Source organism: Plectropomus leopardus, chromosome 5 (assembly GCF_026936395.1).
Source record: "Plectropomus leopardus strain MGB_pleo_1.0 chromosome 5, ASM2693639v1, whole genome shotgun sequence".
NCBI classification, from domain to species: Eukaryota; Metazoa; Chordata; class Actinopteri; order Perciformes; family Serranidae; genus Plectropomus; species Plectropomus leopardus.
In genome coordinates this window covers 26,652,474-26,679,433 of record NC_142180.1, presented here as the reverse complement: position 1 = coordinate 26,679,433, position 26,960 = coordinate 26,652,474, and the positions used below count along the sequence as shown (strand labels likewise).

The following is a 26,960-nucleotide window of genomic DNA, read 5'->3' as shown; positions in this document are numbered from 1 at the left end:
GGGTTGAGAGCTTTCTCAATCAGGAAGACAGTTATTACAGCTATTAAAATCACCATCCACTTTACGTAATGAAGGCAATTAGGCAGAGCTACCTTGGCTGGAAAGCATATGACCATTCCCACCCACAGAGGCGAGAGAGAAACAGGCCATTTTGTCTCAGCTTTTGTTAACTCCCACATGTTTAATACAGGAAATACTGATGCTATTTCCACGAGTTAACTGCTGGATTTTATTGTTTGACTGTGTCTCTCTCTTTGTAGGGATGCTGCTTCAAGAGAGTTTCATCGAGGAGCCTGACGGCCTGGTGTCTGTGAACCTGTTGGTGGTGTCTGCTGTTTCGGCCTTCGCAACAGGAGCCATTCTCTCCGGCCTGACCGTCTGCTGGATCATGAGTCATCGCCACCGCCACTCCCGAAGCTCTGGAGCCAACGGCGCTCGTCGCAAAAGTGACAAAGAGCAGAGCATGCTGGGGCAGGGCCGCAGCGGGTCAGTAATGAGCGTGACAAGAACCAGCGGCGGCGAGAGGCGGCGCTCACAAGCGGACAACCCCTTCGTCACGCCCAACGGCTGGCCCAAAGGAGAGATGGACCCAGGCTTACTGCCTACCCCGGAGCAGACGCCGCTGCAACAGAAACGGGCCATGCGTCTCCCAGACACCGACTGGGACCAGAGCCAGACCTTCCTCACCGCTGTGGGGACTCCTTGTCCCAACAACTCTGTCATCTACCTGAGCTCCAAGTTCCTGCATGGTGGAGGAGGGGGGGGAGGGATGGTGCGGATGGAGGACCAAGGGGAGGTCGTGCTGCCCCCGCACACAGAGCGCCAACGCTACCTGATCCTAGCCACCCAGAGAGGGGAGCACGGTGGCAGTCGTCCCAGCGGCACCCTGAGGAACTCAGCGGGAGAATACATCTACCCCGCCACGCCGCAGGACTCCCCCGACCGACGGAGGGTGGTGTCCGCTCCCACTCCCCACATGGACTATGGAGAGCCTCGCTGGAGTCACGAGGCGCTCAACTACAACAGCAACAATGGCGTTCCCTATCACTCCCAGCGCCCGGGCCTCATCAGGCCCGATATGCACGGGCCTCGAGGGCTGGGAGAACTGGCTGACTTCAGCCATCTTCTAGGGAAGAACATGGGAGAGCGCACCCCCAGTGGCCAGTGATGCGGCGTTCGTGAGCCCTGGCACCAAGCTCTCTCTGAACACCCATTCCCTCCAACAGCAGACTGGAATAAATCAACCCCTCAGACTCACCGTCCCGGTCCAACCTTACCCTGTCTGTCCTCTCTCACTGTCATTCAATGTTCTGACGTCATTCAGCTGACTGAAGAGAGAGACAAAAAGAGAGAGTTGAAAAAGAGGAGCAAACTCTCCTCACGTCTCTGTTCCTCTGCTCTTAATCTGAGGTGCACGCTCCTGCTCTGTAAGCGGTGCGACCCGCAGAGCTTGACTTTGACACTGCGGGACATACAGCAAGGTAAAGAGAGGGGTGCAAAGGAAAGTGAAAACTTCTCAAAGGAACGTTCGGAGATTTAAAAAAAAAATGACAATTTCCCTTGCAGCGCCAAATGTGAAAGGTATCCCACCACCATTTTGTTCACTGTTTTGACACCATGGATCTTTGAGTGTGAAACTTCATTTCAGCTTTTTGTTTTTTTGTGCCATTGGCATCCAGCAGACAAAAATGTGCTTTACTTTGGATTTCAGAAAAACTGTTGTAGCCGTGCCAGAGGGCAGTGACTCTCATTGAATCATGCAGTGTGTGTGTGTGTGTATGTGATTGAGTGTATGAATGTGAGTGGCCACGACAACCCCAACCAGCGTCCTGTCTTAACTGTGAAGTATAACTATATAATGAAGTTTCTGTGTGGAGGAGGTTGCGTGTTAACTTTATTTTCCCTTTTTTATAAACAAACACAGAGACAAATGGATTTTGTCCAATCAGGTGTGGGTGTTTGACCATTTGCTCGAGAAGGTTTGAGACTCCCATTGTAATTTTTGTGACTCCCAGTACCTCAAAGGCAGCGCTGGACAGAGTCATCATGACAGGAAAGAAAGCAATAATAAGCAAGAAACACATAAAGATGAAGCCAATTTAATTTGATATTTTATAACCGTTTTCTCCGCAAAGCAAAGAGACGTTTGAAAATGTCAGGAGGAGGTGGGCGCTGGGAAAAGGAACAATATCTCCCCTCCATTCTTCCCTCCTGAGCTGCCTCTCAGTATGCCAGGGTCTGTCTGACCTGACCTGAGGCCCCCATGGGCTCCTCAGTCCATTTGGAGGAGGGAATGTGAGCTGTGGCTGTCTGGCTGTCTGACTGGGTCTGTGAGGCCCGGCCGCTTGGGAGCTCCATTCAGCCTCTTCTGCCCGACACTGAGCCTCTTTGTGCCCCAGAAGCAGGAGGAGACTGCGGCAACAAATAGCCGTTAAGAGTCAGGGACCTAGCCCAGCGCCGCAGCCTCGCAGAATATCAATGAGCAGGACAGCAGCTCCATCCGTCATGTGAGATGTACCAACCAGGACCGGGCATCTCTTATGCTTCGCCCGCTCCGGTGATTCACTGGTTTGCCAGGACAAGGGAGGAGCTGAGGGCTGAAGCTGGGGGCCGAGGCCAGGGTTGGAGCACTGCTAACTGTCACAATGGTCATCCCCTTGCGGCTTTATCCCTTTCAGTGTGTGTATCCCAACAAAAGCGGGATAAAGAAAACAGATGGGCATGGGTGTACTTGGGTGTGGAGTTTCACTCCGTTGTCTGATCTTTTGATGCTTTCTGTTTTTTGTCCGTTCTCATCCGCTCTTGATTCAAATGTAGATCCAGAGATAGCTTTGGTTCATCTGGGTCATGGTGTGTTTGAGGTGGTGTTTTTTTGTGTCTGTCGGGTGTGAGTCTCTTTGGGTTTGTGTCCATGAATGTGTTACTCATATTGAGTGCAGACACCAGCTTTGATCAGATTTACTCTCTCTCTCACCCTTCATCTGTTTTTCTTTCTCTATTGAGCCATTTATGTTCTGCATCAACACCTTTGCTTGACATTCGTTGATCATTGTCAGAGCCCTGCGTGGGAGCAGTGCACGCTATTTTAACCATTATACTTTACACAGAGTAGTTTGGGTAAAATACAGAGGCTGGGCTGTGCTTAGATAGGCACACAGGACACACACATGAAAATATTAGAATGTATGAAAACTAGAGCTGGTTATTGTTTGATTTTTTTTAAACCTCACCGTTTTTGTGACTGCAAAACAGCATTAAAGCATTAATATTGAGCATTAATATAGCATCTTTTAGCTTGTTTTCTTGGTGTAGTTCATTCTCAATGCTCTGTTATGCCAATTTTCTATCAGTTTTGTATCATAACAATGTGGGTAGTATGCGTACATGACTGTCATAAACTTCCCTCCATCTCACCGGTGCTCAGATCGCCCTGCTCCCTGCTTATCAGACTACATATTATTCTGTATTTCCTCATTTTCATATTACCTTTACCACGGGCACAAGAGTATAGAAGTGGATGAAGAGAGAGACTCGCCCCTCATTCTTTCTCTCTCTCTTGCTCTCAAAATCAGACCAAACTTAACGGTAAAACTAGGCAGTGCTGATCAAATAAAAGCCAAGATTCTGCTACAGTATTGTCCATTTGTTTGCCCCGGGTGTCCAAAAAACATATTTTTTGATAACTTTTTGGCAGTAATATGAGAAGTTTTGAACAGGAGGAGGAGGAGGAGGCTGAAAAAACTGAGCTCAAATGAGACTAAACAACGCTGATCAAATGTGAACCAAGATTCTGTTACTTTGTTGCCTATTTCTCCCCTCATTACAGTTTAACTGTAACACGAGATTGTTTGTTACCAGCAGACTGCCAAATTGTTTCCTGTGTCAAAACTGATAAACCTGCATGGGGTTATCTAACAGCAGCAGCATTTGTTGGTCCTGTGCAGCTCAGTGCATTATAGTGAATACCACAGCCCCTTTTTCTCTGTTTTCTCTGGTCATGTAGCACCAATTTCAAAAGTATTTATTACTAAGACGGCTTAGTTGTAAGAAAAGACGATCTTTCCAGCAGTGAAATATTTTTGAAGCATTTTGGAGCTAAAGAGCCAGACATTTCCCTCAGAGGTTGGTGGAGACCAAAAACAGAGCTAAAAGAGTGCATATTAGACTTCGCCTCAGAATGTGATTACATGTCGCGTTGTCTTTACAGCTTGTTTCCGCTGCCTAAATGGCCAACAAAAAAAAAACAGTTAATGTGTAATTTGAATGTACTGGTACTATGTATTGCTTGAACTGCTTTAATCCTAAGGCAAGCACAATAGCAGAGAAAACTTTTATCGATACCCTGCTTGAGAAATATGTTTTTCTACAAAATCCCAATTACATTTTAACAACAAAAGCCAAAGTAATGACACTGTATGAACACAAGCAGTCCCACAAGAACTTCCTCTATAAAAGAAATTGTCAACATTTCAATTTAAATGAAGGACTGTTTGATCATAAAAAAGTAAACAAGACTGTAAATCAGATCAAATATTCACTACCAGCTGGCAGTTTTCAACACTCAGTGCCACAAACACATTTCTGCTGGTACCAAAACAGCCGTGATGTTCAGCACCCAGCCCTGAGAAATACACAGCCAGAGCCGGAGCTCCTGCATGAGACAAGCCACTGAAAGAGATTTATGAAAGCAAGGACAGAGGAGGAGGTCATGCGGGCGAACATGATGTTACTGCATTACCGCCTCAGCACATTAGTACAGTGTATTCTTTACACATTCCACCCTGAAACAGGTCATTAGTATTGAGGATACGCAGCCCTCCACCAGCCCGGCCCCTCGTCTCTGCCTCTCTTTATCTCTTGCCGTCTCCATCTCTGCTGTGACCTGCGTGTGTCTCCGTGTATATGTGTATGTGTGTGTGAATGAGGCCTCTCTGTCTCAGTCGGCGTGCCCAGCCAGCCGTGTCCTCGCTCTGCATCTCCTCCGGTGTTTCACTAAACATGCTTGATTAGGCAAAGTACATTCCCGGCCCTCTAATGGCCTGATGAGCCCTTGAGAAGATTACTACAGACACGTCAGCCCTGAGAGGGAGTTGCACGTTCAACCAGCTCTTTACCCCCTTTTACTAACCACCAGCCACACACACACACACACACACGCATACACACAACGGCCCTTAAATTCGGGATGCAATTGAATTAGAATCAAAAACAGAGCTCAGGCCTGAAATAGACTGTTTCTAGGAAAGGTACTGTACATGATGTTATCGTGCTGACTGCGTAATTTGATTAGTTCGACATTACAGGGCAGCGAAAGAATTCAGGTGTAACCTCGAAGAAGTCGTCTGTTTATTAAAACCATCATCCTCCCTCTTCTTTACATACTTCATGTCATTCCCGTTCCTCCTCTTTCAACAGCTGCAGTTTGTCTTCTTCTTTCAAGTCCATTTTTATTGCTAACAGACTCACACTATCTTACACACACACACACACACACACGTATTATCTCCACCGAATGTAAGCCTGGGCTGCACTTTCATCCTGTTTGTCACTATTAAAGGTTAGCTTGTTAATTTAATGAGTTGCTGACAGAAACAGAAATCAAAGTAATTCACAAAATCCTGCTTTATTTCACATCAAATCCTTAATGTGTTACTTTTTTCCGACATTTTCAAAGCCTCTCATGCGTTAAATTGCTTTCCTTTGCTTAGAAATGATTTTGTTTGGAGTTTTTTTTGTGTTACATGTAGCACATATTGCCTCCAGTCCTACACACACATTTTCTCTTTATCTCCACGCTGCACATATCAACACACACACACACACACACGAAATTCCCACCCAGCCCTCGTGACCCAGTCTGTCTGTCTGCGTTCTTATTCATCAGGTTGTGTGTGCGTGCTTGTTTAAGATGCCTTTGTGTGTTGGGGTTGTTTGTTGCCGTGTGGCCCTGTGATACGATGCCCCCCAGCCAATAACTGCCATCTTGCCCTTCAATGCTCCGCTGTGCTGTACGCCCCAGAAAGAGTCCAGAAACGGAGGCTGACTTGTATTAAATCCACCATCGCACTCGGAAGTAGTGACGTGAAACTGCTCCCTTCAGAGCCAACATACGAGAGGAAGAAGAAAAAAAAAAAGCACAAAAACAAGGCGAAAACAAAATCAACATTTGCATTTTTGTAAAGTTGTAGATGTATTTAGTCAGCACTGATCATTTCTGTCATGTTTGTTTTTTCTATAGTTTGTTTCTGTGGTAGATATTTGGTTTGAAATTATATGGAATATTATTGTATATGATTTCAATTTCTCTGGTGTGCCGGATTTGATGATGACAATGAACTTGATGACTATCATGGTTAGGATTTTATTGACAGTGACGATGAAGCAGTACTGTGAGCAGCACTGAGGTGTTGCGTGTCCTGTTTGGATGATGAATCTGAAAGGAAATGAAGAGGAAGAGGAGGAGGAGGAGGAGTGAATGAACTCATACAGACTGAGGTTTAAAAAGAGATTTTACTTTTCTGGATTCTCCTGCTACTGTGAAGGACTCTGCCATCCTGTGGCTCTCACCAGAGGCTGGCCCCCTGCCCCCACGCCCCCAGGGCCCCTGGGGCAGCTAGGCTGTCATCAGATGACAACACATGTCCCTACTACGTGTACATAACCTTGATGCTTACATGTAATTTAAGTGCAGTAGCTGCATGACGACACAGCCTCTGTGTGTGTACAGAAGTAGCGACGTGTGAATTTGTACAGTACATGCAAGTGTGTGTGTGCTTGTGTCCGCGAAGAAATCTGTCTGTCGTCACGCAAAAAAAGCAACACGTGCATGCACCCTCTGACAACTGCCCAGTACACACATACACTACACACACGACATGCAAACACACTCCAGCAGTTGTTCACCATTCTCCACATTGTCCTGAGCTCTGCCTGTCACTCCGCATGGAGACTTTGCTCTATGTCAACTTTCTTATTCTAATAAACCACTCAGACATTGATGTCCAAAGTGTCATCATTGACTACAGTGTGTTTGACTTCCTCATTGATTTATAACATTTATTTAAGTATTCACACACTTTATTGAAAGGGACAGGACACCCCAAATTAAAAAAAAACATAATTACCTCTTACATGTAGTGCTATTTAACAATCTATATTATTTTGGTGTGAATTATAGTCATAATTAGTTATAGTTATAATGTTGGCGATATTGGCCATAGAAATGCCAAAAAAATATGTTTGAAAAACTCAACAGCAATGTTTCTTTCCAGAAATCATGACCCAGGTAGTTAAGATAATCCACTCACAGTGTTGTAAGCAGGACCTATTTTCTTTCTGCCAACTACACCTGCCAACCAAAACACTGCACAGAAGGAAGTCTGCTGCTATCTCAGCTAGCACCACTGAGCTGACTAACAATACAGCTTAGCTGAGGAAGACGCCATTAACCCTTTAACACCGGGGATGACATCACTTTTCCTGTGCGTTCAGACACCTTTCACAAACATTTAAACCTCTGAAACCTGAGAAAATTGGCTCGGCATCTTTTAAAAACATGGAAAGATAATGAGCAGCTTGGCAAGAATTTTCCCTCAAATTGCAAAAAAGTTTAGTATGTGGCAAGAAACTGAACTATACTGGCTGATGGTGAGGATTATTGTGCTGATATTATGCTTACTAATTATACTTATTCAAAAAAAAAACTCAGAAGAATGTCCAGAAATTTATAATAATAATATAAGAGATTTATAACATTTATAATTATAGATTTAAAATAATGGTACAGAAAAAAATACTCTTAAAAAAATGCTCTTACTGAAAGTTGTTTTTTTTTTTGTCATTTTTGTTTTTGGTTTCTTTTTTATATTTTGCTTATTTTCAGCTGAATTTCTTGTGACTTTTACTAATTTCTTGTAAATTTCGGGCCATTTCTTGTTGAACTGCTCATTGCCCTCTTCCCATATTTTTGAAGAAAATCCAGCCAGTTTGCTCAGCTATCAGAGGGTTAATGTGTACATCTTCCACTGTCACGAGCACAAGTCTCTCAGCCATGAGTATATTTAGTCAAGTAACTTGTAGAAATATGACAATCAAAATGCACTTCAAATATTAAAAATGTATTCATTATGCATAATGACCCCTTTCAGAGTGATAAGTCACTAATGTCCCAAAATGTATGTATCCAGAAATGCAACTACAGCTGTTACATCAATATAGTGGAGTATACTTTTCTCTAAAATGTAGTGGGAAAGTACCATACAATGCAAATACTCAAAAAGCAAAAATACCTCAAAACTTTCTTCATTAATCAAAACGACAATCAATTTACACAAATGGGAGAAATCTGTAGAGTCAGTGGTGTAGAGGGCGGATGAGTGAAAATGCGTTGTATAGATGTGCTGTAAAAAAAAAAAAAAAAAAAAAAAAGGTACTTGTAGAAGTATGATCAGCATCAGGCGCACCGGGCTCAGGTGTGCTGATTGCACCACTCAAGGTCTGCAGCCCTGCAATGAGGAAACGCAGACACAGCACAGGAACCACAGAGAGCACAGGAACCACAGAGAGCACAGGAACCACAGAGAGCTCAGGAACCACAGGGACCACAGAGAGCACAGGAACCACAGAGAGCACAGGGACCACAGGGACCACAGAGAGCACAGGAACCACAGAGAGCACAGGGACCACAGGGACCACAGAGAGCACAGGGACCACAGGGACCACAGAGAGCACAGGAACCACAGAGAGCACAGGGACCACAGGGACCACAGAGAGCACAGGGACCACAGAGAGCACAGGAACCACAGAGAGCACAGGAACCACAGAGAGCCTGTCTTCTGAAGGCCCAGACGTATCCAAGCTGGTGGATAGTCAACATTGGGCTGCTGGTGAGCGTCAAAGGCCCCGGTCGCTGAAGTGTGTCCTTCACCGTTTGCCGTCGTCGACCGTATTTGCTATCAATTTAGTAAATCAGCAGCAATGGCGGAAAAGCCTGTCGGTGAATAAAATCAGTCTGTTTGGCAGCTTAGCTCAACGCAAGACACCGAGGAGAGTGAACAAGGAGCTGAAGTCAAGAGGAAGAGACCGAAACAAATGTTGTCAAATCAGGTCAGACTGTTTTTCTTTAGCCACTGAGCTCTTTAGCAGAAAGGTTTCTTGTATTGTTCACTGTCGCGCGATAAATACGCTTTGTTTTCTCAGTTTTGGATTGTGTTAATGTGCTGACTAGTATAAAAAAGGGCCAAATTTTCCCCGTTTGCCACTCAGGCCTGTGCCGTGTGTACTGGTTGGCTGTTGGTTGTTTTGCTGCGTTCATGTGTAACTTTTTGGCTGAGACAGAGGTGACGTAAAGTGACGCAGCAGGGAGCTTTGCAGTTGATTTTGTCTGTCTGAGCCTTAAGGATCAAATCAAACATCTGTAAAAATAATTCATGGAAAATTAATTGTCATGAAGCTAAAAAAAAAAGGGCAGATTTTTGTTATTTAGTTTAAAGTTGACTAAGAGGTCGAGATGCATGGTTGTCAAAATATACAGTGATTGTGACATTATAAGTCTAAGCTGCACTCTGTGTTGTAAAGCAGGGGTAATGACAGGGGGCCAGGGGCCTGTCACAGCGGCCCCATACATGTTTCTCGGATTGTAGGACATTTGAAGGATTTTAAGACTTTTCTTGGATTTTAGGATATTTGCAGGATTTTATGATGTTTCTAGGATTTTAGGACATTTCTTGGATTTTAGGATTTAAGGACATTTCCAGGATTTCAGGATATTTGTAGGATTTTAGGACTTAAGTGCATTAGGACCTCTGTGTGGGATCCTTCACTGGCACTTCTTTGATTAACAAGCTGTATTTTGATGCTGTTTTATGCACTCTGGGACCTTATGTATACTAAAAGTATTCAATTCCTAATGTGAGTCACTTTATTTTTATTGCAAATTAGAAAATGGTTGGGGGGCCACCCGACACCCTCTTGGGGTCCAGATTTGGCTTGCAGGCCATAAATTGCAGTATCACTGGTATAAAGTGTGTGGCTGTAGTCCCATCAGCGCTCATTAGAGGGAGCTGTAGCTCCACAGGATACATTAAACAGTTGCAATAAATGCCAAAAGCCTGGAGCAAAACTTATGTATATTCAGTAAAAACAATCATAAAACAATCATAAAATGTGTAAATCAGTGAGAAAACTGTCATTTACCTGTCAGTTCATATTAGACAGACCCCCCATCCTCAATGAGCTTCTCCTACCCCGCCCCCCCTCCTCTCTGGGGAGCCTATCAGACCATTTCACATCTGTTGAGTGGTGGAGGACCGTGAGGACCTGTCAGGGGTTCTCATTCGCTGATGTTTTATGGGACTGAAGCCCTCCAGTGCTGCAGTACTCGAGTGATAGCAATGAAGGAGGAGGAGGAGGAGGAGGAGGAGGAGGAGAAGGAGGGAGGTGGACGGTGACTGCGACCCACCCTGTGGTAATACCTCAGCAGCATTTGTAGCATCCTTATTCACTCTCCTCTGCAGATTTAAGGTGATGTGCCAGCTTTGGGGTAATTTACAGCTTGTTTACACCCAAGCCGTGTCCCAGCAGATCTGTGGAGAAGTACGAGGGAGGGACACCATGCGTCTATCTATCTATCTATCTATCTATCTATCTATCTATCTATCTGTGTCCCTGTCCCCTTCCTCTCCCACAGCCCCCCCCTCACACACTCACACTCACTCAAACACACTCATTATGATGAATCTGATTAATGAAGAGGCTGAAACAGTGCCAGTGGGTACTCTCCTTGATTTGACTCTCTACTCCACAGCTGAGCTCCATGTAATGCCAGCTGTCATCCATCACACCATCTCAATATTTGGATGCCATTTCCTTTACCCAAAAACAAAGTGTACTTTTGCAGTACTCTCTGTACAACAACTGCACAAATGTAAAGGTTCAGAGTGTAATATTTATGGGGATTTAGTGGGATCTATACTATCGCAGGATCAAACCAGCTCAAACTTCTCAAGATAAGAATTCCTTCAGTGTTCATTGTTACAGAGATTTTTTCGGGGAGCTGAATTATCCACAGAGGCCTCTTCCTCTCCAAAACAAACACATCAGTTTGCTCACCTTTTCTCTGCCAACTTGATGTGTGCTCACTTTATTTCTGATCCACATGTTCAGTAGGTTGTTTACAGTGAGATAGGTAGACCCCGCGATTTTAAACAGCTAAAAAAAAATTGAATAAAGCAGTCTGACATGTCAGACATTGGCCTCTAATCTACTGCCTGCTTATGTTTGCTCAACATATTTTTCTGATATAAACGGACAGATTTAAAATGGGCAAGAACATTCATGTTTAAAAAAAAATCGGTGTTTTTCCGACGCGCTCCTCGAGCAGCGGCTGATAACTGGTGGCTGATGTTCCTCTTTAGAGCCAGAGTCTGTTCTGGGCGATGTAGCTGCTCTCGATGTAGATACAAACAACTTATTCTAAGGTTTAAAAACACAACAATTCTCGTTTTCTGTATTTTAGGTGCTCTGTATTACATTACATTTCTTACAACAGACACCAATCAATTTTACACACTGGACCTTTAAGTAGTACCACAAATATTTTTGTGCTTTACTGACTGAGTGTGTGATTGACTAAGCAAGTCAGCACAATAATAATGTTTAAGTCAAGGGTTTATTTACCCAAATTTCAGTGTCCAAACTGCTAACAAACCACTCAAACTTGGCTACAAGCAAATGTTAACAGTTATCAGGTTTAAGTGATGCAGCTCCCTCTAAACTTCTATGATTGATATCCAAATAATTAACAATTGATACACTAACTTAAACTTTTATACATAACTAGTCAGATAATAAACACAAAAGCGGGACAGAGGACATTATACTGAAGTAAAGGGAACATCATTGGCATCAACTGTAGATATTTTTTTGGTTTTATTTTATCCACACTTCACTCTATAATTTAACAAGATCCAATCATTTATTGTAACAACTAAGAGACCAGCGTCTTTTAGCTCTTGGCACAGATGACCCTGATGAAAGCTGAAATGTGTCAGACTCACAATAAAGTTGTGCTTTGGGTGAGGACGTTTGACCTTTTGTAGGGAGTCACCAGACAATTATCATGATGCAGAAGTCACGATGCAATATTACTGCGATTGTTGACTATTGCAATAAAATTTATTGCAATTTATCGCCTTTTTCCAGCTGCAAATTTAGTCTCCAATGGAAAACTTTGTCCACATCTGTATAATCTAATAGGAAAAAGTGTTCAGTCTGTTCAACTCACTTCAGTCATTTTTCTTGCTGCAAAATGTATCCATTGGAGTGAAAAAACAATTGATTATATTATTCTTGTTGGCTGCCAAAATGCTAATTAGTATTTGTGATATTAATAATTATATAATTAAAAATATCAATACTTGGCGTCCTTGTAACAATACAATATAGCCACATGCTGTTTTGACTGTAAATGATGAATATCAGCCAATGAGAGAACAGAAGTCAAATGAAATGGTTTTGGGAAGCAAAAATGTAAACAAAGGCATAAATACAGACACCTCCCTACACACACACACAAACACACACACTACAAATGCAGTTATGTGAATGTGATAAACATGACAACAATGCATCAAACAAAAGATGATCAGGATATTTGATCAGTGTCTTGCCTGTTACTGTTTCTATAACTTGACACCCTGCTCATAAATCAGACAACTGTCCTCACACTATAATTGAAGTATCAAATTGCAGCAGCTGTGCAATAACAATCTTTACCACCAGGGGACAGTGTAAGCTGCTGAGAAAAAAAAGAAAAACCCAGCGAAACCGAAACCCCTCAAATCCATAAGAGTAAATTTAATTATTCTGTCCTTTTGTCTCCTCCAGCGTTCAGGTCCAGCTGGCTCAGAGACAGATCAAATCAAGGTAATTTAAAACACATTTAACATTTTTCATATTTTAAACTAAAATGTTTTAAATGTTTTACACTAATATCCTGGAATGTAATAATGGATTGAGAATTATATTGGAAAGTGAGAGGAGTAAAGAGCAGCAATAAGAGGGAGATAATGAAATAAGAGCTACGAGGGATGAAATGAATGCAAAGAGGAGCAATGAAGGAGAGAGTCGGTGGAGCTGTGTTGATAGGCAGGTCCATAAAATCTAATTTGGCAGTTTGAGTGGGAGCAGAGAGCCCCCAGGTGGACATAGTAGTGAGAAGCAGAAGGTGTGGACTTTACAACTCTTTATTGCCTTGATTAAAAAAGGGAAGACTGCTTCTTTGTGGCCTGCAAGACGGGTGAATAATCATGTATGTAAACATGCTTTATGGTTTAAAGCTGTCAGCCAACTTAAAGTCAGAGCTTTGAGCTAAAGGACAGTCGTAGATGATCTGCTCATACTCCCTGTTATATTGGGAGGTGATTTGACACTTTCAAAGTTTGAGGAGGTTGTCTTTGGATGTAGAATAATGCTTAAGGTCAAGTATCTTAACCTTTGAAACCTGACCAAAGTGGCTTAATCTCTACTCAAAAACATGTTAGGCAATGAGCAACGTCACAAAAAAGAACCCCAAATTAGCAAGGGACTGATGAAAAGCTAAGAAAATTACCTGAAAATTAGCACAAAAAAGAGAAGAAAAATGGTAAAACAAAACAAAACAAGAAGGAAATAACTTGAAAAAGTTCTAAAATGTAAATTTAATTAACTTAAAATATATAATTATAAATAAAAAAATATACCATAATATTTTTCTCCATCCACCCCCCCTTTAAAAAAACAATTTTACAATTTTCCTGCTTTCTTGCAATTCCTGGGGCATTTCTTTTCAAGTTGTTTGTTGCCATGTTGCTTCCAAAAGAAATTAAACCAATTTTGCTCATGTTTCAAAGATTTAAAAGGTTGTGGAAGGCGTCTGTATGTAACACAAGAAACTGATGTCGATCCAGGTTTCAAACAGTTAATATATTGTTTTACCTTTGGCAAGAGCTGCAGCTAGAGTTTTTGGGTTGGCCATTGTCCTCCATAGATGTCTGTACATAATGATGATGGTGACATTTTATATACAAAAGTTCAAAGATTAACTTCACTGCAATCATTATGTTCTGCAAAAAAAAGGTCAGATTCTGTATTGCTGACACTAATCATGAGTGTGCACCTTGAAACTGTGCTGATTGTTTCGATCTTCTGTGCTGCAGAAGGGAGGATGTGTGCGAAGGATCCATGTTTTCAAAGACATAGATGTAAACTGTGACTAGTTTTCCTTTTGTGTTGAGTTAATTCCAGAAATGCAATCTTGTTTATTCTTGTGCAGCAACATCACATTTAGAGTAGCATGAGGTAAGTAAGTAGGCCATGTCAGTTGAGTTCACTGCAGTGAGATAAGCTCTGTAGTAACCACATATTTAATTCACTTTATTGGATCTACTCAGCTATGTATGCACACAGAAAACTGCTGCCTACTTGGAGGACTTGAAGCTCTGCAGTGCAGCTTTCAGGAGTGCTTTGCAAACGAAACCTTTAGGTTTCATAATTTTTCATTCAAACACATCTTCCCGCCTTTATTTTTCTCTGATTTCTAAGTGGAGTTTGATAGCTGTACATTATGAGCAATAACCCCGGCGGTTGTACATCATATGCACATCTGTGAGCCGCAGAGCGCGCGTAGGCCTAATTACAGTCGGCAGCATGTGTGGCTGTGTAGGTGTAATTGGAAAATCAACAGGGTGCGTGAGTAAATGTGTAGGCCTAATTGGCAAGTCAGCAGGGTGTGCAGCTGCGCCCTGTGCAAACAGTGTAGGAGGGACACGACAAACATCTTCATGTACACAAACACACCACTGAGACTGTGTTTTTGTCTCTGCAGTTCTCCACAACAGTGCGTAGACATGCATGAAGAAAACATGTCACTGCAGGGGGGACATACGGTATGTGAGCGCTAAGTAAATATGTATTCCTTCCAGACATGGATGGACTACTGAACTCTCTTCAAATGACCTAAAAGAGACACAAAATGATGAAAAAGAAACACAAAACAACCATAAATAGAAACAAGACGATTACAAGGAGGCAAAACAACGACACCAAATGATAATAATAGTAATACATTTTATTTGTGATGCACTTTTTATATGAAACAACTCTCAAAATTTGAGCATAAAACAAAAAAAGCATTAAAGCAAAGAGACACAAAATGACTACAAAGCAAGAAAAAACAAACGAAAGCCACAAAATGACTACAAGGAGACACAAAATAACCAGACAAATACACAGAATGACCAAAAGAAGATAAAACATCACCTTAGACACATAGACACCACAAAGAGATACAAAATGACAACAAAGAGACACAAAACAAAATATAAAAGGGAAATCCATCATAAAGTCTGCGCGTATTTTCGTATGTGGGAGAGACGGCGAGGCCTTTCGTCTCATAATCCGCCTGTGTGCTTCCAGACGATGGATTATTGTGTGTAATGCTTTGTTTTTGGGGTCTGTGTTCATAAAAATCACACCTCCGCTAACTTACCTCATACTGTGATCACAATGTCCCCACTTTACCTCAAGCAGGGACTGTTGTCCGTACGTCATCCCTCTCTCTCTCTCTGCTCTTGTTTTCTGTCTCTTCTAAACCATCCACCATCGCTCAGGGCTTTTTCTTGGTATGATGAGTCAAAGCAGAATAAATATTCAACAAAAAAAAAAAAAGATATTTACGATGATGATGAGATAATGAAGCAATTTTCTTTCTAAATGCTGCTGAGAATTGTCGGCGCCTCCTTTGTTTCCAACAGTTGTGATACTATTTGCAGCAGTTTGATCATTTTTCTCACATGGTGCAGTTTTGCCCAGACGACGGAGTAAAATGAGCTGCTTTCGACAGAACAGAAGGTTTTGCATATCAAAGTGTCTGTGGCAGCAACACGGTCCCAGAGACTCCAATTTGACAGACAATACAGCATAGAGCAAAATTGGCCAATTATCCTGGAGTTTGATATCATATCATTAGTGCACTGCAGTGCTCAGGGTGACGAGAAAAAGGTTTTTTAACAGGAAAAAAAAGTTATTATTTCTTCTCTAAAATAATAGTCATTATGCTGGAGGGTTTTGTTGGTTCTGAAAGGTTCTGTTAATGTTCGAGACGCACAAAATGAGCCTTTATATACTTTTTTAGTCACCGAGATTAAAAGAGAATATTTGTCATCACATTCAGTCACAGTGTCATTAACTGCTGTAATTCATCCTCAGTGTTAACCACACCTCTATATGTAGGGTGATGTTTTTCTAATGAGTGAATTTAGGGTTTTTATCTGTTACATGAGCTGCGTGTGTGATAAGACTGCAGACCACATAAATTGCGGTCAACTTGACGATGTAAGAGTTTATCGGGGCAGTGGAGCGAAATACTGTTTCATCAGCGGGGTCTTTTGTCCCGTTTGGACTCCCACTTCAATGCAACCCTCATTTCTGCCTCAATCTCTCCCAATTTCCCAGCAAACTGTCCCATTTTTCTTTGCTTCTGCACACAAAGGTGTTTACCTGTATTATGTGAGATTACCTCTGTCATTGTTCAGCTGTGGGTTGGTGAGGCAACCGCGCATCTCCATGGAAACCAGGTTCAGGGGTCAGTATATTGCAGATGCACTTTGCAGAGATGTAAAATGCGGTAAATTGAATCATCGTGACTAGACTTTGAGTGAATTCTGGGTGTTCATGCTGTGCCGTTTCCTCTTCATGTTAAGGCATAAATATTGATGTCTGTCGGCAGATTCAGCTCGCTGAAACCTACTTTTCCTGTTTGCAAATCAAACAAGTAGGACAATTCTGTCTCTGAAACCCACAGGAAGCATGAAGAGCTTTTTTCTTTGTTCGAATCTCTTTTAAAAATCCAATTTAAAATACATTTTTAGTTACATTCAATTATATTGTTTTTTGCTCCAGAGTAGATGTCAATATCACAGAAAATGTATGTTTATATTTATTTTTGTTATCTATGTTTTATTTATTTAATTTTCTTTTATTTGAGGTTCTTATTGCTTTTGTTTGTTTTGGTCTATTTGTTCGTATGTTATATTGACATTTTGCATCCTGCATCTTGCATTATTTGTTGTCTTGTTTAAATTTTACCCAAACACACCCCAAGATTAATCTCGCTTGTGTTCAGTAGGACTGTTTGGCTTTCTGTTGTTGTTTGCCTTCTATATATATCCCATTTCTGTTTTTGCTTTGTTTGTCAAAGCACTTTGCAAATGCTGTTTTTAAAGGTGCTAAATGAATGCAATTATTATTATTACATAATTAACACACAGAGACATTTGTTTATTATTTAAACATTACTCTGTAGTGTCATTGACTATTTATACAAACACACTGGCACTGAAACAAAACCACAGACACACTCACATGGCAGTGCTCTGTGTTTTCTGTGTGTGTGTGTGTGTGTGTGTGTCTGTGTGTGTGTGTGTGTGTGTGTGTGTGTGTGTGTGTGTGTGTGTGTGTGTGTGTGTGTGTGTGTGTGTGTGTGTGTGTGTGTGTGTGTGTGTGTCTGCTGTGGCTGTATATTTGTGTCAGTGTGTCAGGCCCGGTCCCTGTGATGAGCTGTGGTACTGATGTGCTGTAACACAATGCCTGTTGGATTAATTGAAAGCTGAGCCTCCCCCCAGCCGTTATAGATCATTCGCTGTGATAGGTCTTATCTTGTGTCTTGTCCACCGACCGCAGCGGGACTGAAAGCGAGACCGACAGGACTGATACTCAGCGCTCTGTGTCTCTGACCTGGTCAGCTCGGCTTCGTCGCTCAGGGAATCGTTTCTAGATCACCACATGTTTAAAGTAAGATAGTAAAGGTGTGCTAAATTAATTTAATGCAAAATATTTCACATTGCATGTTGAATCTGTACATAGCTGCATTTCTTTTGATGCTGAGAAATGATATAAGTTATACTAGTTGTTAAAGGGACAGGTAATTTTATACCTACCTGTAATGCTGTTGATCAAATAGATTGTTTTGGAGTGATTTGCAGAGTGCAGTGTGTGTCGGCCATAGAGATGTCAGAAGTCTCTCCAATATAATGGAATCAGATTTCACTCAGCTTGTGGTGCTCTAAGTGCCAAAAATACATTTACAAAAATACATTTGAAAAACTCATTGGCAATGGAGTGCCCCAGGGATGTCGTTTTTTCTGTAGACACCCCTGAAGCTAGCGTCGCCCTAGTTCCCTCGTCAAAAAGCCTATAGGATTTTTCCAGTGGATTTTGGATCATTGCAGAAAATACACTGTGGTAAACAAATGTTTATGATACTTACATATTTTGTTCAGCAAGCTGATCTAATAAATACTAATTTTAGCCTAAATGCAATCGCCTGATGTTAAAATGGACTACACTGTGGTTGCGTTTCCATCGTTATGACTATAACTGTGCGTTCACACCAAATGGGCAAAAAAAATTCACGTCGTATTACTCGCTCGTATACGGTCGCTTGTTTTTGCTAACAGCTAACTTGTTTTGCAGTGAAATACAAAAGAGAGCTGGATGTAAACACAGGCCCTGAAGCAGAGTGAACCAAGACTATTATTTATCAGACTCTCACGGCAGCCCGTTACACGCCCCCGATGTTTACTTTCCACAATAAGAGACCAACGTAAATGACTCAGAGCGTTTTGCTAAGAAGCAACTCAACAAAAATACCTTACACAAGCCAAAGATGTATTTTCAGAGCTCAACATGTAACTTCATAGCTTTGCTCGCTGATCTCCGACCCTGCAGGTCCTTGTATGGTCTGTCTCTGTCCAGTCCTGATGCTGAGCGAAGCTCCGTGTTTCAGAAACGTCTGAATTTCAGCTGACAGACTGTTGCAACACAGCCTCGTGAAATTCTTGCTCAAGTTGAAAAATTTCAACTTCAACGTCCATCACATTGCCTCCCACATGTCCATTGCACCGTTGTATAATTCGAGTCTGTCCATGTCTTTGCATTGACATTGCATGTAAACATGCTGTGCGAAGCACTCGCGCCACGTCTGGTGTGAGCGCACCGTAAAGCTGTGTTTGGCATGGTTCGGCGTGCTAGCGTTCTGTAAAATCTTTTAGCCACTTGTTAGCAACTGCCTTTTTAAGGAGACACAAAAGCTTAAAAAATTGCCAGTGGGGTATTTACTGATAAATTTTGTGTCATAGAATGAAACTTGAAAGTTTCTCAAATTTGTGTTCACCACAGACCTTATTTAAGGCCTCTAACCAAAAAGCCATAAAAAAAAACACTGACTTAGAGACAAGGGAACCTGGGGTGATAAATGCTAATTCATTTCCTGGTTTTAGGACTCATTACCAAGGTGCTCTATGTCTTTCTCCAGAAATCACGACCCATTTAATAGATAATCAACAGACTTCGTCTTGAGCAGTTTCACAGGAACAAATTTCTTTCTGCTGAACTACACCTGTATCACCGCACAGAAGTGAGCATACATCTACTCATGAACAAGAGGCTTGAGGTCATGACCGCATGAGATGTAAACATTAATAAGCTCGCAGCAGTTGCTCTTCTCCTTCTGTGTGCTGACACAGAGGTGAACTGCGATGAACTGTCCTTTTACGGACTCTGTGTACAGCCAGAAGTTTGAATGCCTTAAGCAACGACACTAATCTTTGTGTGTGTATGTGAAGGTCATGTGTGTCTGTCTGTTCTTTTGAGTTTAAGACCTTGTGAGTAAGGACATTTTCAAAAAAGTAAGGACACATTATCAAAGAGCTGCTTGTTCTGGATTTGGGTTTTAAAGAGATTGTTCAGGAAATTTGCTTATTTGCTTTCTTGTGGAAAATCAGATGAGAACATTGATACTGCTGCAGGCACGAGAGTGATGCATCCTCATCTAACTTTTCCTTTAAGGTTAACGTTAGAGGCAGGGGCGTAGACCAGATTCTGGGACCTATGCCTTAGCGGCCTCCTGACCTTCCTCTTTTGATCCATGTCTCCCTTATGCATCTTTTTTTTGCTTCCTTTTTCTTTCCTTTTTCTGTCTTTTCTTTCTTGGGCTTAGACAAGACAGTATACGATGATGCTCCAGCAGCAAAAGCATTTACCCACCGGGCTGCGTTTAGATATTAATCCTAGTACGGACACACTAGATCATTTTGCACATTGAAGGAGTGAAAGGGGCCTCAGAGAGCTTCCACTTTTCTTTTTTTTGAGAGGCACATCCTGATATCCAGTATGCCAATGTACATATAACATATTATTTGGCTAATAACCGATATTGTTATTTCCACTTTTTCTTGCTTTTTTTAGCGATCATCTTTCTTCTGTAGTGCAATTAACTTCATTTTGTGCATACTGTTATCATGATAGAGTAGATAGAGACATAAAATACAATGCTTTTCAGTGAATGTGAAATTTATTCATTGTACAAAATAAGAAAAGACTTCAGCTTATGGTTGATGTTTTGTACATGTTTACTTTGCCAGTAAAAAAATATACATATCAGTTTATCATTTTTGGCAGAAATCAGAATGTTGGCCAATTCTGATATTTCATTTTAAAGCCAATATCTGTTGACACAGATGACCTGCTGATATAAATATGCATCCCTATTTTTTTTCATGCAATGTTCAGTGTCTCAACCAATTTATTCAGCCAATTTTAGTGTAATTACAGCACTAATTACTGAATAAATAATACAAAACCAAACTAATTGAGTTATAAATAACTAAAACAAAAAACAATTACTGAAAGAAAAAAATCAAACTTTTCATCCCAGGCTTTTGGTGGGTCTCCCTCCCATCAGTCCCATTTTTCCCACCCAATGTTACCATCCTGGTTAGTGGTTTGGGGGGGCTGGGGATTCATGTTCTGGTTAATCTACTTCTTGTAAAATACCTTAAAAAAACAATCTTAAGAGGCAAAAACACTCTTAGGTTTCAAGGTGTTAGAACAGCTATGAACACCGAATAATGAAGCGGGTTTACATTAAGACAGTGAATCTCTGACACGGTTTGGCATGTTGGGGATGGGCTTCTGGTCCACAACATGCTCACTTTTTTTTCTCATATGTGAATCTGTGCTCACATTTTTCTGATCCGGACATTCAGGAGGTTTTTTTTTTTTTTGGTCTCCTCCTTTCCAAAACAAACATACGCAGTGATTTGAGCTGATCAAAAAACAAATGAAGCAGTTTCAACTTAAAAATCTCTAATTCACTTTAGCGTGTCGTGGTGCTTAGCTAGGTCAATACATACTTATGTAAAGTCACCTTTTTCCCCAAAAAAACTAATATACAGACATTAAAGAGGTTTTCAATGGAAACCAAATTATCCACAAAGGTTGATTCTTCTCCGACACAAATTAGTCTGTTGATTTAAACTGCTGGTAAAGCACTTTCACCACATTAACAGTGAAGCTCATTGCAGTTGGCCTTCTTACTACTATGGCCGATGCAAAAATCCAAAAATCGGTGTTTGGTTTGACCGTTCTAGGCTACTGTACAAACATGGCAGTGCAACATGTTGATCTCCATAAACGAGGACCCGCTCCCTGTGTAGATTTAAACGGCTCATTCTAAGGTAACACACAACCATTCTTATTTTTTGGCAGATTATACACTAAAGAAAACAAATTTATGCATATCCCTTTTCTGCCAGCATAGCTCTCTTACACACTCGTCATTCAAATGCCCACAAGCAAGAATCAGTGAGCCTGAGAACACAATGTCCTGACAGAAGTAGTAATACAAATATATGCGTGCGTGTACTTCTGCGTTTACACCCACTTTTGCACTTTCTTTCAGTGTTCCCTTGGTGTGCATGTCCATATCTACACAATATGTAGGCTCAAATTGTTGCGTCTCCATTATCATGTGTTATCCCCGTCCCATTCCCTTCTCCATTCATCACGGCTCCGTGCCGCACAAACAACAGGATGAGAGGGATCACGGCCTTGCACCGTATGTAAGATGAGGCGGGAAATGCGCTTTCACCTTCCGACTGATACAAAACGGGTTTGAACAGACTTCCTCTCTCTTTGTTTACATCCTGTATTGTACACACACGCCATCTGCCTCTAATATGCAGTCTTCTCCTGTCACATGCTGTAATAGTGAGAGAAAACTTTTTTTACAACACTGTAGGATCAACATTGTTCATAACCACCTTCTCCAAATTCATAAAGCTGCAAATCAAGCTTGCTGCAAAATATTACGGATATTTTTACTGCCCATTTAGAGTCAGGGAGCTCTGCTGGTGTGCTTATTTAAAAAGATTAAATTACTTAATTACAGCCATTGGTAATTTTGTTATCCTGGTAATTTTCCCCTGATTGCCTCTGTTCAAGCACATCCAGGTCGAGCAGATGAGTAACCAAAACATCACCTCATTTCAGCACCTTTTGTTCGAGTACGCTGAAAAAGACCCTGTGTAACCACACCCACATCACACGGCATGAGAACAATCGGTCTCCATGACAATAGATTAGCAGCTACGTGTGTTTGTATGCATGTGTGGGATGTATGTTTTTTCCCAGAACGTTGTGTTCAATGATATAAGACTCTCGATTCTCTAACGACCCCAAGAGAAATGAGGTATTTCATCACCGCTTTTATCTGTGATGGTCGTCAAATAATGTGAAAAGGAACTGAGCTGTTACCCAACATGCCATTTATAATTCATTTATGTACATGAAATCTGCGTTCATTGAAAAGCGATGTGCTAAATGCAAACTGTCCTCCAATTCAACTGTTATAAATAAGAAAAAATAGATTAAAAAATATGAGAATATTTTTGGGGTATATGTAAACGTGAAAACTGGGTAAAAGCCTTTAAAAAAAAAAAAAAAAAACAAAAAACTGTCTGTCTATGTCCCTCTCTCTCTGACTGTCCGTAATCCATTTACTGCTTTTATCCACAGATTGCACAACTGATCACAAGTTGCAATCACAAGATGTGGAACAATCACAGTGTCTGTGAAAAAGGACGCGAAAACAGGAATATCTTTGTTGTCTTGTTTGTGTCCTCATTTCTGAAGCCGACATGCTGCAACACTTTTTTTTTTTTTAACAAATTCAATTTATTCTCCCAAGCAGTCGCATTAAATGTCCCAGGTGCATGTAGGCAGTTTTTAACACTCAAGAGACTAAAGAAAAAAAGAAGTGTTAAGTTAATAAATTAAGAAAATCCCGATCTGGGTCAGTCAAATTGTCCTGGGACAAAGTGTGATCTATTATTCACAACTTCTGGCACAATTAGCATCAGGTTGGACTAATGAGGGATTGTTCACTGACACTGTTATGTAATGAGAAATCCTACACGCTACGAGAAGTAAGTAATGCCTACGTTACACTTTGTGTGCCAACTAATAACAGATGCTGTAACTACTGAGGTACAGTAAGACATAGTGCCTTTAAATAGCCTGGCACGAACAAGTAATTCAATATAATAATTTGTTTCAAATAGTTGTGATTCAATTAGTAACTCACTTATTACTTCTTATTACTTTTTTTCAGTTTGAAACATTTAAACAGGGTTCCCATGCATTTTAATGGCTAAAATTTAAAAACTTCACTTTTAATGGACTCTACCTTTACCTTGTCAGTATGGATTTCATAACTGTTTTGTAATGCAAAATGATGGAATTAAAAACATTATTTCAAAACTGCCATTTATAACGATTAACTACTGAAATTTTGTAGTTAATTGCAATTTTAAAAATGAATTGTTTGACAGGCCTATCTCTGTATGTTTGGTCTTGGGGAAAGGCATCAAGTATTTTGAAGTCAAAATGCTCAAGTACAACTGAAGTCACACGTCACTGGTGTTAAAGCTCAAATCTAGTTGCAAGTCCTCTTTGATTTCGTCAAGTCTAAACTCATCAAATGCAGTAGTTGTATGCAGGCAGCAGCAAAAAAAACCCTTTTCTTTTTCTCAAGTAACCTAGAAACTTTTTCATGAGAAAAACAATAAAGTGTCGCTCTGATCTCATCTAATGTCTCTCTATATTGAATCTGGCCAGAGATTAGATTTAAGCTCCGGGGGATGTCTGTGAATATTACTAAGGGGTTTATGAGCAGGAAATAATAAATCCAAATTCCTCCAGCAATCCAATTTATGTAATTGACTGTATATATTCTAAAAATTCCTACTGCTGTAGCTTATTCCCCCCTACCACATACACACACGATGCAGCTATGAATGTGTTTTTCGTACTCACAACAGTATTGAAAGAAGAATGGCAACACTTATATGATAAAAGCATTAACCACAGATTTGTCACATAGCAGGCGGTTCCTAATGTGTTGAATCATCTCTAGAAACTCATGAACAGCACACAGTTGCTGCTCTCCAAATGCCACTTACAAAACATACATCATCGCTGCAGGTAATTCAGGCAGTGATAACAGCTTTGTTGGATGCTTCACTGCTGTAAATGTGATGGCTCCATGTATGAATATAAATACAAAGTGAGGAGGATGTTAGAGGGAGAGGGATGTATTGGATGGTGGAGCTCTGCAGAAATTTTCCTCCCAGCCCTGAGCTGTATGTAGGTCCCCGTCCCTCCCTGTTGTCCCTCTCTTTACACCCCGCCTCTCCCCCTTCCTCTTCTTTCACCTCCTTTCTCCTTTGTTCTCCCTTTTCTCCCACATCTGATTTCTTAACCTCTTTTGTATATGTTACATGTCAGCAATCAAATATGATACCATGTTTACTGAGTAGGATTGCAATAACTTTTCCTCCTTGTGCAAACACGAATGTCATAGTAAAGGCACAATATGTACTTTTAAACCAATAAATTATACTATTAATATGGCACCTTTAAAAACAGAATTTACAAAGTGTTTTAACAAACAAAACAAAAGCAGCTATGGGATGTAAAGGAGGCCATACAACAACAACAACAGAAAGCCAAACAGTCCGACTGAACACAAGCGAGACGAAACTAGGAGTTGTAATGAAACTAAAATACGAAGACATATAATGCAAGATGCAGGACGAAAATATGTCAGTATAAAATAACACAAATGGACCAAACCCAACAAAAGCAGTAAAACCACAAATAAAAGGCAATAAAATAAATAACACATATATAAAATAGGTAAAATAAATCAAATGATCAAAAAGACAATAGATATACAGATATTCACATGTACATTTTTCAGAAGTAGTGAGTAATTAATCGTTAGAAAAACTTGATCTTGTGTTTTGAATTCAGTGGAGCTATACCTTGCTTTACATTTCAATCAATAAATTAATCAAACTTTTATTTGGAAAGCAGTTTTTTTTGTTTTTATAATACATACGCAGTCATACAGACAGTGCACATATCTACATACATATCCATACATACATACAACACATACATGTATCACTAAGACACAATAATGAAATACTGTCTTCCTCATTACAGGTCACAAATCTCCTAAGTAAGAAGACCAGACAAGAAATGAGATGATATTGCTTCAAGGAAAACCGTGTTTATACAGTTAAGTGCCAGCCCGCTCTCATTGTCTGGCTGTCAGATCACACCTCATTGTCTAACCCCTCAGCGTGCGATATCAATGCTCAAGGCTCCTGTTAGCATCTTTATGAGATGCACCAGGCTTTCAGTTATCTCCTCCTAACGTATTTAAGTCACATTAGTTAATTTAAAGGGCCGTAGGCAGTCCTTCACAAAAAAAAAGCCTTTTGTACATCAATGGGGAGTTGCTCAAACACTCTCAGCCTCGCCCTTTGCATGCTGAGCGATGTGTGCAGACAGCCTCTGAATCATAGATATGCTCTGAGTATGGTCAAAGCTCTTTTAATCATTAACTTTAAACCAAAACTTTCAGCCTCGCCTTTCATTAGACTGTTTTATGTTCATTATTCAATTTATTTTTCAACATTTTTATTGTTGTAATGTTTTTGTCGCCTTTCATCTATTTCATTTTTATTAGCTTTTATCTATTTTATTGTCCTGTATTTATTGTATTTGACATCTATAATTTTAACTTTTCCTGTTCATCAGTCTACAATTGTTTTCATGTTACGGTTTCCACTAAACAACCTGTTCTCATCTCAGGTAATCAGATACAAATCTCCACGCCCCTCGTCGTTTCATTGCACCATTCATCGTTGATTAACGAAATTAACATGTACAAAACTTAAGTAAAAATAATAACAGCTACTACAAAAAACATAACGTGACTGACATAAGTATATATGAAGACTATATATGACGATAATTAAAAATGATTGCATAAAAAACACAGAAATAATTAATTAATTAATAATGATAATGACAATAATAACAAAAATTTAAATTGTGTGATTTACCCAAAATTTGGCTCTTTTTTGTTTTTTAATTAACTTGAGTCTCTTTTGAGTCACATCATGAATCTCACCTGCACGCAGGTGAAAGGTCATCCTGGACGTACTCTTGCTTGCAGGACTGGACGCAAATACACAGCGCTGACGTTGAGTTTCATTCGCACGATTGTTTATCATCTTACCTTTATAGTATTTATGTTTCACAGCGTCCCATTCATCACTGTGCATCTGTTATGCAAAATAAGTTTAATGGTTGTCGTCACTGCTGCTTTTTACTGCGATCATTAATAATTTCTCACATTTGATATTCCGAGTAAAACAACTAATATAATAAAAATAATTAATTAGTCAATTGATATAAAATAAAATATAGGCTAAGGTTAGTGTAAGCTTACTCTGCATTATTACTGTACTGTTTTTATATTTTAAAAAACTGTGTCATAAAAAACAAATGTTAGGAGGGCCCTCCTGGCTCTTTCATATCTTGCTGATGTATCAGATAAACAGGCAACTGCAAGACTGTGCAGAGTTTTAAAAACCCATTCTTAAAACAAAAAAGAAAAAAAGAAAGTCAATATGATAACTGATAATATAATTATGATATAAATTATATATAATGATTTAATATGCTCATGTACCTTTCAAAGAATTCTTTACTCACAAAATGACCAT

At 40.4% G+C, this 26,960-nt stretch overlaps 2 protein-coding genes across 10 annotated transcripts in view; both read left to right on the top strand.

The window, feature by feature from the left end:
- The window catches only part of sema6bb (sema domain, transmembrane domain (TM), and cytoplasmic domain, (semaphorin) 6Bb), a 172,787-nt gene extending 168,974 nt beyond the window's left edge, over positions 1–3,813 (top strand). For both annotated transcript variants that reach the window (XM_088077846.1, XM_042481817.2), the window contains one exon: positions 261–3,813. In XM_088077846.1, the coding sequence (XP_087933972.1) occupies positions 261–1,168 (908 nt within the window). In that variant the 3' untranslated portion in view covers positions 1,169–3,813. The remainder of the gene's footprint in view (positions 1–260) is intronic.
- Positions 3,814–7,903: 4,090 nt separating this feature from the next.
- LOC148189585 (uncharacterized) lies at positions 7,904–26,451 on the top strand. 8 transcript variants are annotated; one of them, XM_088077284.1, is made up of 5 exons: positions 7,904–9,105; positions 12,886–12,924; positions 14,864–14,924; positions 25,387–25,461; positions 26,373–26,451. In XM_088077284.1, exons 1-4 carry the CDS (start codon positions 8,510–8,512, stop codon positions 25,429–25,431), a joined length of 741 nt encoding a protein of 246 aa, XP_087933410.1. In that variant the 5' UTR covers positions 7,904–8,509; the 3' UTR covers positions 25,432–25,461; positions 26,373–26,451. The 8 variants fall into 8 exon arrangements, 5 of the variants coding, with proteins under 5 accessions (XP_087933410.1, XP_087933409.1, XP_087933413.1 ...); XR_015776546.1 differs by lacking the exon at positions 14,864–14,924 and having other exon boundaries at positions 7,904–8,885; positions 26,373–26,434; XR_015776544.1 differs by lacking the exon at positions 14,864–14,924 and having other exon boundaries at positions 26,373–26,434.
- Positions 26,452–26,960: the final 509 nt, after the last annotated feature.

Coding starts and splice junctions, on each gene's coding strand:
- LOC148189585 (XM_088077284.1), top strand. CDS start 8,510: ATGAGGAAACGCAGACACAGCACAGGAACCACAGAGAGCACAGGAACC. Junction 9,106..12,885: donor AACAAATGTTGTCAAATCAG/GTCAGACTGTTT, acceptor TGTCTCCTCCAG/CGTTCAGGTCCAGCTGGCTC. Junction 14,925..25,386: donor CACTGCAGGGGGGACATACG/GTATGTGAGCGC, acceptor TCCTCATTACAG/GTCACAAATCTCCTAAGTAA.